The sequence below is a fragment of the Bubalus bubalis genome, chromosome 19, assembly GCF_019923935.1.
Source record: "Bubalus bubalis isolate 160015118507 breed Murrah chromosome 19, NDDB_SH_1, whole genome shotgun sequence".
Classification (NCBI taxonomy): domain Eukaryota; kingdom Metazoa; phylum Chordata; class Mammalia; order Artiodactyla; family Bovidae; genus Bubalus; species Bubalus bubalis.
This window is the reverse complement of record NC_059175.1, coordinates 25,456,064-25,470,800: the sequence shown is the minus strand read 5'-3', so window position 1 is coordinate 25,470,800 and position 14,737 is coordinate 25,456,064. Positions and strand designations below refer to the sequence as shown.

Genomic DNA, 14,737 nt, shown 5'->3' with positions numbered 1-14,737 from the left:
ATGTGTTTGTGTCTATGCACTATTCTGGGGAGATGGTTCATATCTTTCAACAGCTTCTCAGATGGACTGTGATTAAGAAAAAGTTAGGAATCACTGCCTAAAGATTTCTTCAGGAAATCTGGTACTCTGGCAAAGATGAAAATGTTGACAGTGTGATGGTTGTGTCATCTGGCTGGCCAAATCAATGTTTTCTATTAAAGCAAAGAAGTCTTGGGGCCAAAATGATCTCAACTGAATAATTCTTCTACACTGTGTTTCCATCTGCCCAGCATGTGAGCCATTAACACATGGTTCCTGTTGATGATTTTCATATTCTTATTTGCAGGGAAATCACACTAGGACTAGTTCAGAAGAATCATTTAACTAATGTATTGGAAAACCAAATAAATGAGCCTCTTATATATACTAACAATTTTATATTGCTAAAAGAATGACTATTTTTGGGAGATTAAGCACACACTGACCAAAACTGCCTCTAAGCCATTCATCTACTAGTCTTCATAATATACATATTCCTATTCTAGTCCAAAAAAATAGCAAGGCTCACCACGTGTTGAAATAATTTATTTCAACACCTAATGCATCATCTGTTCTGTATTTCTACGTGTTGTGTCATCACCATTTGACCTCAACCCATTGTTAAATATTTAATAGTATGGTTGGATAAACAATACAAAGTATAGTTTACTTTTGAATGTAGCATTTACATGAGAAAATAAGCCAATATATGCTGCAAAGGTACAATTTGGGGTTACAGTGCTAATCCTTCTGGTGGATGGAAAATGAGATATAAGAGGAAAGGAAACCACAGGGAGGATGAATGAATTGGGAAAAGCAAAAACAAATGAAAAGATGATGTAGCTCTCCAATAAGGAATACAGCAGAAAGTAACTGTCACCCAAATGTTGGCACAATGGGAACTGCATGTTTCCACCACTCAAAATTCAAGCACTATGATGGATTGATTTGTTTTGTTTTGTTTTGGCTGCACAGCACGTGGGATCCCAGCTTCCCAACCAGAAATTGAACCTGTGCCTCCTGCATTGGAACCATGGAGTCTTAACCACTGAACCACCAGGAAAGTCCCAATGATGGATTGTTTTGAGTAGCAACCTATTCATATTAAAAGTATGAAATAATATTCAATAGAACACTCACCAATAAAAGATCATTTTTAATATTCAGTGGGTATAAATCTCACAGTGACAAAAATTACTCATTTAAAGGACTGACTGTGGTTTAAAATGAACACCCAAAAAATGCATGCAAGGGGTTTTGATGAATTAGTACACCACTCCTGAAAAGTGTGTTCAATACATTCTTTTTAACTGACCATAGGTAATCAGCCTTAAAAAGTATTGAAGACATGTATAAGCCTGCACCAGGAATTCTTTATAACTCATCGAGATCCTTTGAGGTGAAGAGATGGAAACTGTATTTATTATTCTATTTCTGCATGGTTTTTCAATAACTGTTAAAATACAAAATCGATCTTCAAACCATCAGTTCAGTTCAGTTCAGTCGCTCATTCATGTCCGACTCTTTGCTACCCCATGAATCGCAGCACATCAGGCCTCCCTGTCCATCAGCAACTCCTGGGGTTCACTCAGACTCACGTCCATCGAGTCGGTGATGCCATCCAGCCATCCATAGTTGAGAACAATTAAAACCTAAGATAAAGATATACCATGTTCATGGTTTTGAAGACTCTTTTCTTTCTTTTAGTTCTACCTCTGTTTATTGCTACCAACCCATCTTCCTCCACCTCCATCGTGTGTGTGCTCTGTCATGTAACCCGATGGACTGCAGCCCTCCAGGCTCTTCTGTTCAAGGAGTTTTCCAGGCAAGAATACTGGAGTGGGTTGCCATTCCCATCTCCTGAAGACTTTTTTCAATTTTGCTTTTATGTTAAAGGATCAGTCAATCATGGACAGCCCTTTCTTTTTGATACTACTTGTTTCTAATATTTGATTCCTTATAATCCCCTTCAATTTCAGAAATATTTTGTGTTTCTTTAACTTATCTATATGTGGCACATAGTTACTTTAAAATTTCAATTCTCCCTAAACTGATCTATCCCAATCATAATCCCATCAAACATTTTGTGTGTACATATAGAATTGAACAAATGTATTCTAAAATTTATATGAAAACACAACTACAATATTCAATTGTATATAATGTACTTGCAATCTTGAAAAAGAAAGAAGTTGAAGGAATTACATTACCTGACTTCTTCATAGTAGTCAAGATTCTGAGACCAACATAGGATCAACAAATAGATGAATAGAACAAAGCAGAAAACCCAAAGACAGATCCAAACTTAGGAGATGCAGAGGCAAAGTGCAAAATAGGTTTGGAATGAATTCTTCTTCAAAGAAAGATGATTAATTAAAAGTCTATAAAGGATGTAATAGGGTATATAAAGTCACGTCTAAGTGTCTTGTGAACTTTCAGTTCAGTTCAGTTCAGTTGCTCAGTCATGTCCTACTCCTTGCGACCCCATGGACTGCAGCACGCCAGGCCTCCCTGCCATCACCAACTCCGAGTCCACTCAAATTCATGTCCATCAAGTCAGCGATGCCATCCAACCATCTTATCCTCTGTCGTCCCCTTCTCCTCCTGCCTTCAATCATCCCCAGAATCAGGGTCTTTTCAAATGGGTCAGCTCTTTGTATCAGGTGGCCAAAGTATTGGAGTTTCAGCTTCAACGTCAGTCCTTCCAATGAATATTCAAGACTTATTTCCTTTAGGATGGACTGGTTGTGAACTTTAGATCTGTCAAAAACAATATTTCACATTTGGGGCAAAATAGACATCAGAAATGAAACAAGATTCATTTAAAAAAAAAATACAGATAACAACATCAATGATCAGTGATCATATCAACTACTAACTGCAATATTGATTAGCAAAACACTCAGAAAAGAACTAATTAGTAAATGTGCAAACCACTGCTACTCTATGGAAAGCTAAAAGGAGGTAATTAAAACCAAAATACACAGAAGTAACTATAGCAAATCAGTTCACATTCAACCAGTGAATAATCCAAAGGTGGCTCTTACTTTGATTGACACATTGTTTTAGTCACAAAGTCCGGATACAGAACAACAAGTACTGATTTGCTCTCCTCACACTTTCCATTCAGGAGAAATCATAAATAGAATTAGGGTTAAAAGTGCTAAATGTCACACGCTGATATTTTCAGTCATATACAATATATGAATCATTTGTATTGTCAAAGTGAACTAAAATACATAAACTGTTTAGTTTGTATTAATCCCATATAACATTCCTACCCTAAGGCATAATTTTAATCCTTTACTAAGGTCTGTTTTAAAGACTTGGTTGTGTTAAACTTGAACATGCTTCTGTGACTGGTTTACGTGACTATGTGCCACATGGCATAGGTGACTTGTAGAAACACAAAATATTTCTGAAATTGAAGGAGATTAGTATTCTTGCCTGGAGAATCCCAGGGACGGGGGAGCCTGGTGGGCTGCTGTCTATGGGGTCGCGCAGAGTCGGACACGACTGAAGCAACTTAGCAGCAGCAGTAGCAGCAGTAGCATAAGGAATAAAATATTAGAAACAAGTATTATCAAAAAGAAAAGGCTGTTATAAAACGCTGACTTTATAACATAAAAGCAACATTGGAAAGAGAAAAATTCAGGTAACAATTGTTTGTTTTCTCAATACCGTATTTTAAAAGTATATATTCTAATGACATTTTTAAAAAGTTAACTGATGGTTTGGACATCTTGAATAAACATTGCTTTTATGTACTCACATTTCTTAACTTTTTAGTTCTGCAACAATTCAGCCAATACAGAACTATTACCACTACCCCCAATCCTCATCTAGCCTATGATGTTACACAACACCAAAGACTAGGACACATTAAGTAACCAGTTTTGTACCCAGAAGAATAAAATCTGATTTTAATATCACTTTAGTCTATTTCTCAAGTGCTTAAATTCTCCTGTTTAATCAAGATTGATTATTTGCATCTGAAATCTTAATATCATTTGGGAAAATACCTAACTTCAAAAAAGTGCAACGTTTAATTTTAAGGCAAAGAGCAAAAGCTACTCCATGACTTCCAAATTTTCCCTATGTAACCTCACATACCCCTTCCATATTCCCTTTTTAGGGACTAAAATTTAACCAGGTCAGTTCTGGTTCAAACAACCATTTCATAGGATTTAAAATAGGTATCTTGGGAGCTAGATTGAATTATTTGCTAAACTCTAATATTTTAAATTTATAAACTTCAGAAGGAAGATAGCTTTTGAAGCTGACAAAAAACAATCGGAGAACAGCAGTCTTTTTGTGCACTGCCCAGAAAGTCAGTTACAAAGTGGTCCTATTGTATTTCTCATAATTTACATTTACTTTTTTGGCAGAGAAGAAAGGGAAAAAAATAAGAAGTCAAACTTGGAAGCATACAACACAAATGAAAGAAGGCACTTTTATTTTAAAATGTCCCCTTGACATTTAGACATCTACAAACCCAAAATTTAACATTTATAGGAGATAAAAACAGTAAAAGAAATAGCAGCTGTTTTTCTGTGATGTCACCAAACAGGTGTGATACCATTTCATACCCCAGAAATTGGATGACTCTTTTGCTGATGCTCACAGGAGGCCCGGATGAGACCATATTGACCTGTGTCTCATTTCCTACAATTGGCTAGAAAATTATGCCAGGCCAACAAGAATCTTGATGACTGATCTGTGCCGATTCGGGGCAGACATTCTCCCAAACAGATCAATACTATCCAAGGTGCAGCTGAAAAACAGGATGAGCTTGTATCACTAAACAAACACCAAACTGCTTATTCACAAAGGCAAGCAACACAGCACTTACGTTTTCCACAGTGTTTGCCTATGACCTCAACCCTGACCGGCAGAGCTACCTTCTTTTTGGCAAGAAGTAATCCTGTATTGGGTCTGCCTCTGGTACTCCTCTGGTACGCTTGGTCACCCCTGTGAGTGGTGGCATTTTTTACAATAAAAGCAACTGTGTCTGCTTTGGCCTAGACAATCACATGATGCCAAAGCAACTAGTCAATGTGGTGAGTTTAGTCAAATGACCGGTCTGAGCACTTGGCACTATGTAGACAAAGAATAAAATAGGGGACTTCCCTGGTGGTCCAGTGGTTAAGGATCTGCCTGCCAGCGCAAGGGACACAGATTTGACCCCTGGTTGGGGAAGATCCCACATGCCATGGGACAGCTAAGCCCATGTACCACAACTACTGAGCCTATGTGCCACACACAACTACTGAAGTCCACTCACCTAGAGCCTATGCTCTGAAACAACAGAAGCGGCTGCAATGAGCAAACTAGACACTCGAGAAAGCCCGAACACAGCAACGAAGATCCAGCACAGCCAGAAATGAATAAATAATTGTTTTTAAAAAAAAGAATAAAATAGGGACAGAATTTTTTCTTTTTACCCATCATACTGGAATTGTGTGGTCATACCTTGGATTAAGTTAATTCAGAAAGGTCTTGAGATATGAGTTGTTTCTAAATACACAAACCATCTGAATAAACCAAAAATTCAAAAATCCAAATATCTTTAAACCCTCAAAATTACTTTTATTCTAATTTTAATTTAGCCACATAGACTACCCCCAAAAGTCATACTGGGTATGCTCTTTTTATGTCAATATATTCTGGGTGCACATGTATAGTGAATGAATAAGTTAAATTATAATGAGAACATTCAAGTTACATCACTATTTTCACTGCTATATGGTTATAAAATAAGAGGAAATTGTGGTCTTTAAACCGATCTTCCCAAAAGTATTGAGAAAATAAACAATGCATTAAAATATGATCCCACAGACCTCTAGGCAAGATGACTTCACAAGCGGGAGAGAATTTAAATGGTTTGCATGGCCCAAAAGTGAAAAATTTCAGCTTCCAGAGGCTACAGAAGATTCAGGACCAAGAAATATACTTAAACAGGAGACAATATAAAATCATGTAATTACATTTGGGTCTTAAAATGTTTAATGGCTATTCGTAGCACTACCATGAGATCCAACTATCTAAGATCATTTATATATTTAGAATATCGAATTTATTTTCCAACCCTAGACACACATTTGATAAACTTTGATAAAACAGAAGCTGTATCTCTTGCTGCTATTAAAAGACAAATCTATACCCATACCCCTCCCTGATTAAAAAAAATAGTTGCGTAAAAATAATTGTTAGGTTTCCCCTTTCTTTCAACCAAGTTTTCCCTGGGAAAGAGGACTCGAAAGGGAGAAAACAAACTTTCCCTCCAGCACATTACTATATAAGCACTATATCCATCTGCCTGAATAAAGAAGAAATAAATTCAACTTTGGAACTCTGCCATGGAGTGTCGGCTCCTGCAAAGGGGACAGTTTGCTATTAATTGTTAATGTCGTCTGCCATTAGAGGGCACTAAACAACTCTACATTAATGCTGCATTGGAGGGAAGAGAGAAAGGAAGACGGGAAAAGAAAGAGGGGAGGGAAAAGCGGGGAGACTAGGAGCAGAGTCGGGGGAGAGGGAGGGAAAGAGAAAAGAGAAGGGGTGGGCGGACGGGAGGGAAAGAGAGAAGAGCGAAGAGAGAGAGGAAGAATAAATCTGGAAAGATTAAGAAGGATGTGGAGCCCCCAGAGCCGTCTGAAGTGAGCAAAAGCCAGCGCCCCCACCCCACCCCGCCCGGACCGCCCGCGCCCCTCCTCTCTCGTCCTCGGGACGGTAATTATAAAGCGAAAAGCAGCGGCGAGGTCACCCGTTTTTACCAGCCTGCTGCACCGAATGCGCGCAGTGCAGGTGCGGCGGCCGCGGGGCTTTGTGATTCATGCCCACTTTCAAAGGGGGGCTTGGGCCCGTCTGAGAGGCACCCAAACAACTGTCTTCTAATATTAGCACGGCTGTATTTCGGGATCTATTATAGTCTGTCCAGACAGATCCCATTGTAATGGGATCTTTTATTAAAAGATTAGCACTATCTCCTGCAGTTGGTGGAAAAAAATCTGTTATCACTGAGTTATTTGCAGTTGTGGAGAGGGTGGGAGGCGGGTGGTGGAAGTTGGGGGGTGGGAGGGCGAGAGGAGGCGTGGGGGGGGGGGGGCGTCTGGCGGGGAGAGGGGAGGTAGGCGGGTGGGGGGCGAAGAGGGGCGGATTTGAAATCCGTAGAACAAAATCCCAGGGACCTGCGAATGTCCAAGAATTTTGTCTGCATACTTCACTGTCTGTTGTTCTTCGGGCTCCAGAAGCGAAAAGAATAGAAATTTAAAAGGCAGCTTTGGAATAAACAATATAGCATTTTCCGTGAAGTAATCGTTTTATATAAAAGGAAATATCGCCTCCTCTGTTTCATTCAGCGGTGCCAAAAATGTTATAAATGAGAGACCCGCCAACTTTCAGCGAAGAATGCCAGGCACTGTACTTAATAAACTGAGGCTACAGAAGTTCATTATCGATGTTGCAATCTTTTTTATTCCGCGAACCGAGAGAGAGACTGAGAAGGAGACTGGGAGTGAGAGAGACAGACACAGGACAGAAACTGGGGAGTCTCCGAGCCGCGGAAGGGGGGTAGACCGCCTACGTCGGCGCCCCCGCTCCGGGCTCCGACTCCTCCAGAAGCTGCGAAGTGAAAGGGGAGAAAAGAAAAGGAGAGGGCGAGACTGTGACGGTGGGGGGAGGCCCGGGCCGAGGTGTTAAACATTTTTGTTCGCTTCTAACTCGTCGAGACGGAGGGCCGCGTCTCCGCCAGGTTCTGCCCCGGGTGGAAGGTGCCGGGGCCCGGGGTTCCCAGCCACAACCCTGGGCTCGGGGGTGGCCGCGGCGCTCGGCACGCGCAGACCCAGACAGACAACGTCGCGGGGTCCCCCAGCCAGGCTGCGGGGGCCTAACACGGCAGCGACCGGACCTCCGGCTGGGTATTAAGGCAGCTCGGGGCTCTCCGGGCGTTTGCGAAGTCTTCCTGGAGCGGAGGAGCGGCTTTGCGAAGACCAACTCCCGCCCCGCCGCCCCGCTCCGCTCCGCCCTGCCCGCCGCCGCCTCCAGCGCCCTCACCGCGCCAGACACACACACACTCACACACACACACACACACACACACACACACACACACACACACGCCACCCCGGGCCCGCCGGCGCTGCCAGCGAGCGGCGGCGTGCAGGACTTGAAGTGGGTGTTCTTCCCCACTCCCCACCCCCGAAGCGTCCCCCCCACCCCCCCGCGCCCGGGTCTCCTGCCCCCTCCCTCTCGCTCCTACGCAAATAAGAACTCGGCGATTCCCCTCCTGCCGCTTTGATTTCGGGCACCTCCACCAGATAATTGGGAAGGGTTTCAGAAGGTGGGAAATGTCACCTGATTCACACTGAACTTTTAAAAGCTCCCCACCCCCAAGGAACCGCGCACACCCTCGCTCGCGGCCGCCCTCCCACTGCCCCACACACTGGGAGACCGCCCACCGCAAACCGTGGAGACCCCCGTCTAGATTTAAAGCGCGGCTGCGCCTGGCTTCTGACGTCCATTGAATCGCGAGGGCGGCCGGCGGCAAGCGCTGGGCTACGCCGGGATAGCTGCGCCCTCCGCCGCTCGCCTCTGCGACGCGCACCGCTTGCCAGAGCCACCCGCCGCCGCGCCCGCTCCCCGCGCCACCGCGCCCGCTCCCCGTGCCGCCGCGCTCCTCACCCCGCGCCTGCCCTCAGGATGGCCCGTCCTAGGCACCAGCCCGGCGGGCTTTGCCTCCTGCTGCTGCTTCTCTGCCAGTTCATGGAGGACCGCAGCGCCCAGGGTAAGCGAGGCGGGATGCGCAGGGAGGCTCGGCGGAGGGCAGGGGTTTGTAGTTTTCGGGCGTCTCCACCGGGTCTGTTCTGAGCAACTCTGCTTTCGGAAGATGTTGGACCAACTTAGCGAATCCGGGATGGAGAGGAGTGGGAGAACTAAAGGCAGTGACACTTTAGGACTGGGAACCGAGTTTGGAGCGCGGTTATCCTTTAAAAGGAAAGGGAGTGAGCTGGAGTCTCTCTCAGTAGTTAGGGTTAGATGCTCCAAGTACTGGACCTAATGAGTTTAGATGTTATCTCCCCTGTTTGGCTCTGAAGAAGGGGATAAGCATCGGTAGCCTGAAGATTGCAATCCACCCATTTGCAATCTAACCTCTCTCCCTCCTGCATCTTTTGGATACTTTAAAAAATGACTGAGTGGGGAGGGGGGGAATACTGAAATTTCCTCGGTGACTGCGGGACGTGGTTTCAGAAACTTTGCCCAAACTTGGAAATGAGGGTGCCGAAAATTTTAGAGGGAAGTAGCTTTCTGCCTAGTGGATGCTTCTTCTAACCCCCTCCCCCCAACCCCGCAAAAAAAAAAAAAAAAAAAAATTACTCCGGACTGTTTTGAAAAGTTTACAATTTTTTTCCCTTTTGCCTCATTCCTGATTGTTAACTTTCTGTAGAACAGTGAGGAACCCACAATTGATTTAAATTCTGAGATGCAATAAGAGCAAATTTCTAGTTTTTTTTTTTTTATTAGATTTATCTCCATTAGTCTTTGGGCAGAATTTTTTAAAATAATAATAGCAGCTTGCGGTCCAATTATTGTTAAAGTTATATGGATAATTCATAAGACGTCTTCCTGACCAAAATCTGAACATTAAAAAGGAAGAAGGTGGGGGGAGGGGCGGGGGCTACTTGCAAAGATAATCTCGGTGGGTATGATACAGGGATGCGTGTGTGTGTATGTGTGTGTGTGTGTGTATATATATATATATATGTATATATAACCATGAAACGATAGTAAGTCCCCCTCCCACCTTGTTTCCCCCCTCCCCCGCCCCCAACCCCAGTACTTTTCTTGAGGCCGACTTGGAACTTAACTGACTTTAGCGTTATTTTATGCGTGTTGTATACGGCCCCCTGGGCACAGCCCCTAGCCGCCTGCGACGCACTACTGCTCTGAGTTGCCCACCTTTCGGAGCGAGGCGCTGCCTGACTGCCCGGGACGTGGGCGCCGTGGAAAATAGCCCTCGGAGATTTCGAAAGATCGCGGTGGCCGCGGGCGTCCTTTGGGTCTGGCGGATTGCAAAACGGCCCGTCGGGCGGGCTGCGCCTCGAGGCCGCGAGGGGCAGCGCCGGGCAGGGCCCGGTTGCTTTTTTGCTTTCATTTTTCAGAAGTGCCTTTTGCGTGATCTGTTGCTGTATGTGTGTGTGTGAGTGTGTGTGTGTGTGTCTGTCTGTCTGTCTGGGTCTCTCTCGCTCTCGCTCTCTCTCTCTCTCTCTCTCATTTCTTTCTCTCTCTTAAGTTCTACTTTTTTAACCCCTGTCACAAATAATCCCCGTACCGCCTACATGAAACCGACATGTAAAAACATCCGTCGCATCCTGTTTTTGTCAGGTTCTTTAATCTGCTCTTCGAGTCGCTGCAGGTTATGAAATGGGACGAATAAAAGTAAACAGTCTAGTAAAAGTCAATGCAAGCTGCACGTGTTGTGTCTGGGTCACTGGTAACTGACATTGATATGGCTGGAGCGCTCGGGCTTCTCGCTCTCGCCCTCCCTCCCCATCGCCCACCTCCCACCTCTTCAATCTGGTCCCCCCCCTCCACCCCTCGCCTTTCTCCACCCCTTCACTCCCTCTGATTTATTTTCTGCTTTTTCTCTGCCGTCTCTCCTCCACGCTCACTCCCTCCCCATCCCCGCCGGGTCTCCTTCCCCTGCCGGCTCACTGCCTCCCTCCCCCTACCCAGCCGGCGCCGCCGGCTCACTTGCCCACCTCCCCACCCCTGTCTCCCCGCAGCTGGGAATTGCTGGCTCCGCCAAGCAAAGAACGGCCGCTGTCAGGTCCTGTACAAGACAGAACTGAGCAAGGAGGAGTGCTGCAGCACTGGCCGCCTGAGCACCTCGTGGACCGAGGAGGACGTAAATGACAACACGCTGTTCAAGTGGATGATTTTCAACGGGGGCGCCCCCAACTGCATCCCTTGTAAAGGTAGGGCTCTTCCTCCCCAGTCTGCAGGCCCTCAGTAGAGGGCGTCTTACCCTCAGCTTCCCCAGTGCCCAGCCGGGGTTTGGGACTGGAAGAGCTTTGTTCGTGGGTTCCCCCTAACCACCCCCAGCCCTGGTAAGTCATTCGGGCTGAATCTCCTGTCACACACTACAGGCAAAACAAGGGTCGCCAGAGGTTCTCGGACTTCTTAGCCAAATGTGGCGGTGAAGCCAGCCAACCCTTGCTCTTTGAGGGAGATTTGGGTACGGAATGCAGCCCACTGTCCCCCACCCTTCCCTCTTCTCAACTTCCGGGCAACAGCCTAGCCTCTTGGGCTCAGACTCTTGGCTGCAGGATTGCGCAAGGCACCCACAGCCCTCCTGGCTAACCTGCATGGTGCCTGACCCTGGTTTTAATCCCTGCCTCTTTCCAACTCCTAGAAACGTGTGAGAACGTGGACTGTGGCCCCGGGAAAAAATGCCGAATGAACAAGAAGAACAAACCCCGCTGCGTCTGTGCCCCAGATTGTTCTAACATCACCTGGAAAGGCCCGGTGTGTGGGCTGGACGGAAAAACCTACCGCAACGAATGTGCACTCCTCAAGGCCAGATGTAAAGAGCAGCCAGAGCTGCAAGTCCAGTACCAGGGCAAATGTAAAAGTAGGTCCTACCCGACCCCTCCCTCCAGCCTTCTGCTTGAGGTAGACCCGCTGCAAGACCCCTGGGATGGGCGTAATAGCCTAATAATAATAATATCAAATAAAGGAACCCTTTCTAACTTTATATTCTAAAGATTCCTTAATACACTAAAGGTTCAACCTAGAGTCTCAGTTTTCTTTTAAAAACTGCAGAGCTACCCAAGTGCGTTCCTAAAGCTGAATGCTTCTGTTTCATGATTTCCTTGAAACTGTCCAGTGGCTCAGTCCGGAAGAAGGTACCTATTAACGTGTTTAATATTAATGTATTTCCCTCTTTGTTGCAGAGACCTGTCGGGATGTTTTCTGTCCAGGCAGCTCTACATGCGTGGTGGACCAGACTAATAATGCCTACTGTGTGACTTGTAACAGAATTTGCCCAGAGCCCACCTCCTCTGAACAGTATCTCTGTGGGAATGATGGAGTGACCTACCCCAGTGCCTGTCACCTGAGAAAAGCTACCTGCCTACTGGGCAGATCTATTGGATTGGCCTATGAGGGAAAGTGTATCAGTAGGTATTCTGGATTGAGGAAGGAAAAGAGAAAAAGGCTATAATTGTGATAAAACTGTGAGCTTAACCAATAAATAAACCCCAAACTTCCCGAAACTAGCTCCATCAAAGTCGAAACTAGCTTCATCAAAGTCGGTAAACTGTCATGACCACCTTAAGGAAACCATTGTCTTCTGGATGCATTGGCATACATATTGAAATGCCAGCAAGACACAGGAAACAATTTTCCTTCTTAGAAATCTAAGAACTCACTCAATTTTACACATTTTTTAAAGTGCTAGACTTGCTGGAAGCAAGAAATAATTACTTAACAGTTCCTAAAATCTGTTATCAGATTCTGATAACTGATAGAATTGTTTCTTTTTTTTTAAAGATCCCACTTGTGGGAAGTAATCAAATACATATTTAATTGAAGGATACTATGAAATCCTGTTTTAAGAAAATACTACAGTATTTTCATGCATTAAGCTAGTATAGAGGAAACTAGGAGTTTTGAGTATGTGTGTGTGTGTTTCAGTTTTATAGAGCGTTTTTGCACAGTATTTCCATGAGCCCCATTAATGAATAATAAAATATGTTTTATATGTTTACATTTATTCATTTATTGATAGAAGCCTAGAGAAAGGGGACAAGGTGAGGAGAATGGATTTACTTATCACAGGTGTATTATATCCTAGAAGCAAAGTCCTGTGACGATATCCAGTGCACTGGTGGAAAAAAGTGTTTATGGGACTTCAAGGTTGGCAGAGGCCGGTGTTCGCTCTGCGGTGAGCTGTGCCCTGAGAGTAAGTCTGAGGAGCCTGTCTGTGCCAGTGACAATGCCACGTATGCTAGCGAGTGTGCCATGAAGGAAGCGGCCTGCTCCTCGGGCGTGCTGCTGGAAGTGAAGCACTCCGGATCTTGCAACTGTAAGTGTGATTTCTAACCTTGCCGCAGTTTAAGGATTTCCCAGGCAAGTCCTAGGGAATGGAGACTTAGAAAGCACGAAAACATCCCCCAGATAAGCCCACTTCTATTTAAGTTAGGTAGCTGCTAAAGTGCACCAGCAATTCAGCAATCCGCAAAAAAAATCACCTGAAATGTTTCGGGGTCTTTAGGACTTGTTTGATGATCATCAACAAGATCACCTCTAAAATAGCCCGTTCCAGTCATCTACCCCTAATTCCTTTTGTTTTAGTAGTGTGCTTTGCTGTTTGCTTTTATTAACACTTGAATCTGAACTAACTACTTCAAAGGTTTTTTTTTTTTTTTTTTTTCTTTTTCAAAGACAGCTTTCTGTTATCACACATAGGCTGCTGCTTTGCGCAGTTGCCCCTACTAACTAAATTAAGGACCCAAAGCAGTTATACCTAGAACACAAGAGCGCTTTTTATCTAATTTCAGGAATCTGCCCGTAAAACCTGAGCCATTGATTCTTCAGAACTTTCTGCAGTTTTTGACTTCATAGATAATGTTTTTAAAAAAAAAAAAAAAGTTTTTTTAAAACTTGTTACATAACAGCAGATGCCAAAAACAAAACAGCATCTTACTGCAAGTCACATAAAAATGCAACGCTGTAATATGGCTGTTACAGAGGGCTTTGAAAACATACACTGAGCTGCTTCTGCGCTGTTGTTGTCCGTATTTAAACAGCAGCTCCCCTGTATTCCCCCATCTAGCCATTTCGGAAGACACCGAAGACGAGGAGGAAGATGAAGACCAGGACTACAGCTTCCCTATATCTTCCATTCTAGAGTGGTAAACCCTCCACCAATGTTCAATGTTGACATAGCCTTTAGGCAAAAAAAAAAAAAAAAAAAAAAGGAAAGAAAAAAAGTAAAAGAAAAAAAATACATTGTCCATACTGTAAATAAGTGTATGCCTATTTATTTGGGGGGAAAACTATACATAAAGGACCTTTGTCCTAAAGCTCTCTCCCAGGCCACCTTGTTACTCACTGGACCCGGAGAGGCAGTCATTGTGAGGTCTACTGGATGAGGCCCATAGTTGAGACTTGTAGACATTTATTTATACTGTGTCATGTTTTATAATTTATACATAAAATGTCTGGTTGACTGTACACCTTGTTTTTGAAGAAATTTATTCGTGAAAGGAAGAGCAGTTGTTATTTATTGTGAGGTCTCTTGCTTGTAAAGTAAAAGCTTTTTTTTTTCCTTGTAAACCATTTAAGTCCATTCCTTACTATTCACTCACTCATCTGTCTCCCTTCATTTACCTGTCGTTAGACTCTTTTCCACTTTAACCATCTTGCATGTCAGTTTCTGTCCTGTTTATTTATTGGATTCTCTGCTGCCTGTTCTGTACATACCTGATCCCTCGGGTTTTGTTTACAAGGAATCTTGACTGACCAAAAGGCATTATAACTCTGACTCAGATAGCAGGTACAGAGGATACACCTTTGAGGAAACTCCTATTTCTGTTCTCTGGTTGTGATGAAGACATCAGTGAGGCAGGTGGTGATAGCAGTGTTGGGTTTCTAATCATGTACTTCTAAGATGTTACAGATCCAAAGAATTGAGTGATATGGGTGTCAGGAGCCT

At 44.2% G+C, this 14,737-nt stretch overlaps 1 protein-coding gene and 2 long non-coding RNA genes across 5 annotated transcripts; 1 reads left to right on the top strand and 2 right to left on the bottom strand.

Moving 5' to 3' along the window:
• Positions 1-1,154: 1,154 nt before the first annotated feature.
• LOC112580623 lies at positions 1,155-2,574 on the bottom strand. The gene is made up of 2 exons (XR_003104950.2): positions 2,229-2,574; positions 1,155-1,670 (listed from the first exon to the last, which is right to left on the bottom strand). It is a non-coding gene; the product is annotated as an uncharacterized LOC112580623 (long non-coding RNA).
• A 1,883-nt stretch (positions 2,575-4,457) lies between these two features.
• Positions 4,458-8,272, bottom strand: LOC123330521. The gene is made up of 2 exons (XR_006546480.2): positions 6,795-8,272; positions 4,458-4,792 (listed from the first exon to the last, which is right to left on the bottom strand). It is a non-coding gene; the product is annotated as an uncharacterized LOC123330521 (long non-coding RNA).
• Positions 8,273-8,314: 42 nt separating this feature from the next.
• Positions 8,315-14,385, top strand: FST (follistatin). Of its 3 annotated transcripts, none has more exons than XM_006058302.4 (6): positions 8,315-8,803; positions 10,803-10,994; positions 11,432-11,650; positions 11,973-12,197; positions 12,878-13,105; positions 13,856-14,385. In XM_006058302.4, exons 1-6 carry the CDS (start codon positions 8,719-8,721, stop codon positions 13,936-13,938), a joined length of 1,032 nt encoding a protein of 343 aa, XP_006058364.1. In that variant the 5' UTR covers positions 8,315-8,718; the 3' UTR covers positions 13,939-14,385.
• The last annotated feature ends 352 nt before the right edge of the window (positions 14,386-14,737 follow it).

What these genes read in the sequence shown, in the direction of transcription:
- FST (XM_006058302.4), top strand. Translation starts at nt 8,719, where the DNA reads ATGGCCCGTCCTAGGCACCAGCCCGGCGGGCTTTGCCTCCTGCTGCTG. An exon ending in GGAGGACCGCAGCGCCCAGG is followed by an intron (nt 8,804 to 10,802) that starts GTAAGCGAGGCG and finishes GTCTCCCCGCAG; the next exon opens with CTGGGAATTGCTGGCTCCGC. An exon ending in GTACCAGGGCAAATGTAAAA is followed by an intron (nt 11,651 to 11,972) that starts GTAGGTCCTACC and finishes TCTTTGTTGCAG; the next exon opens with AGACCTGTCGGGATGTTTTC.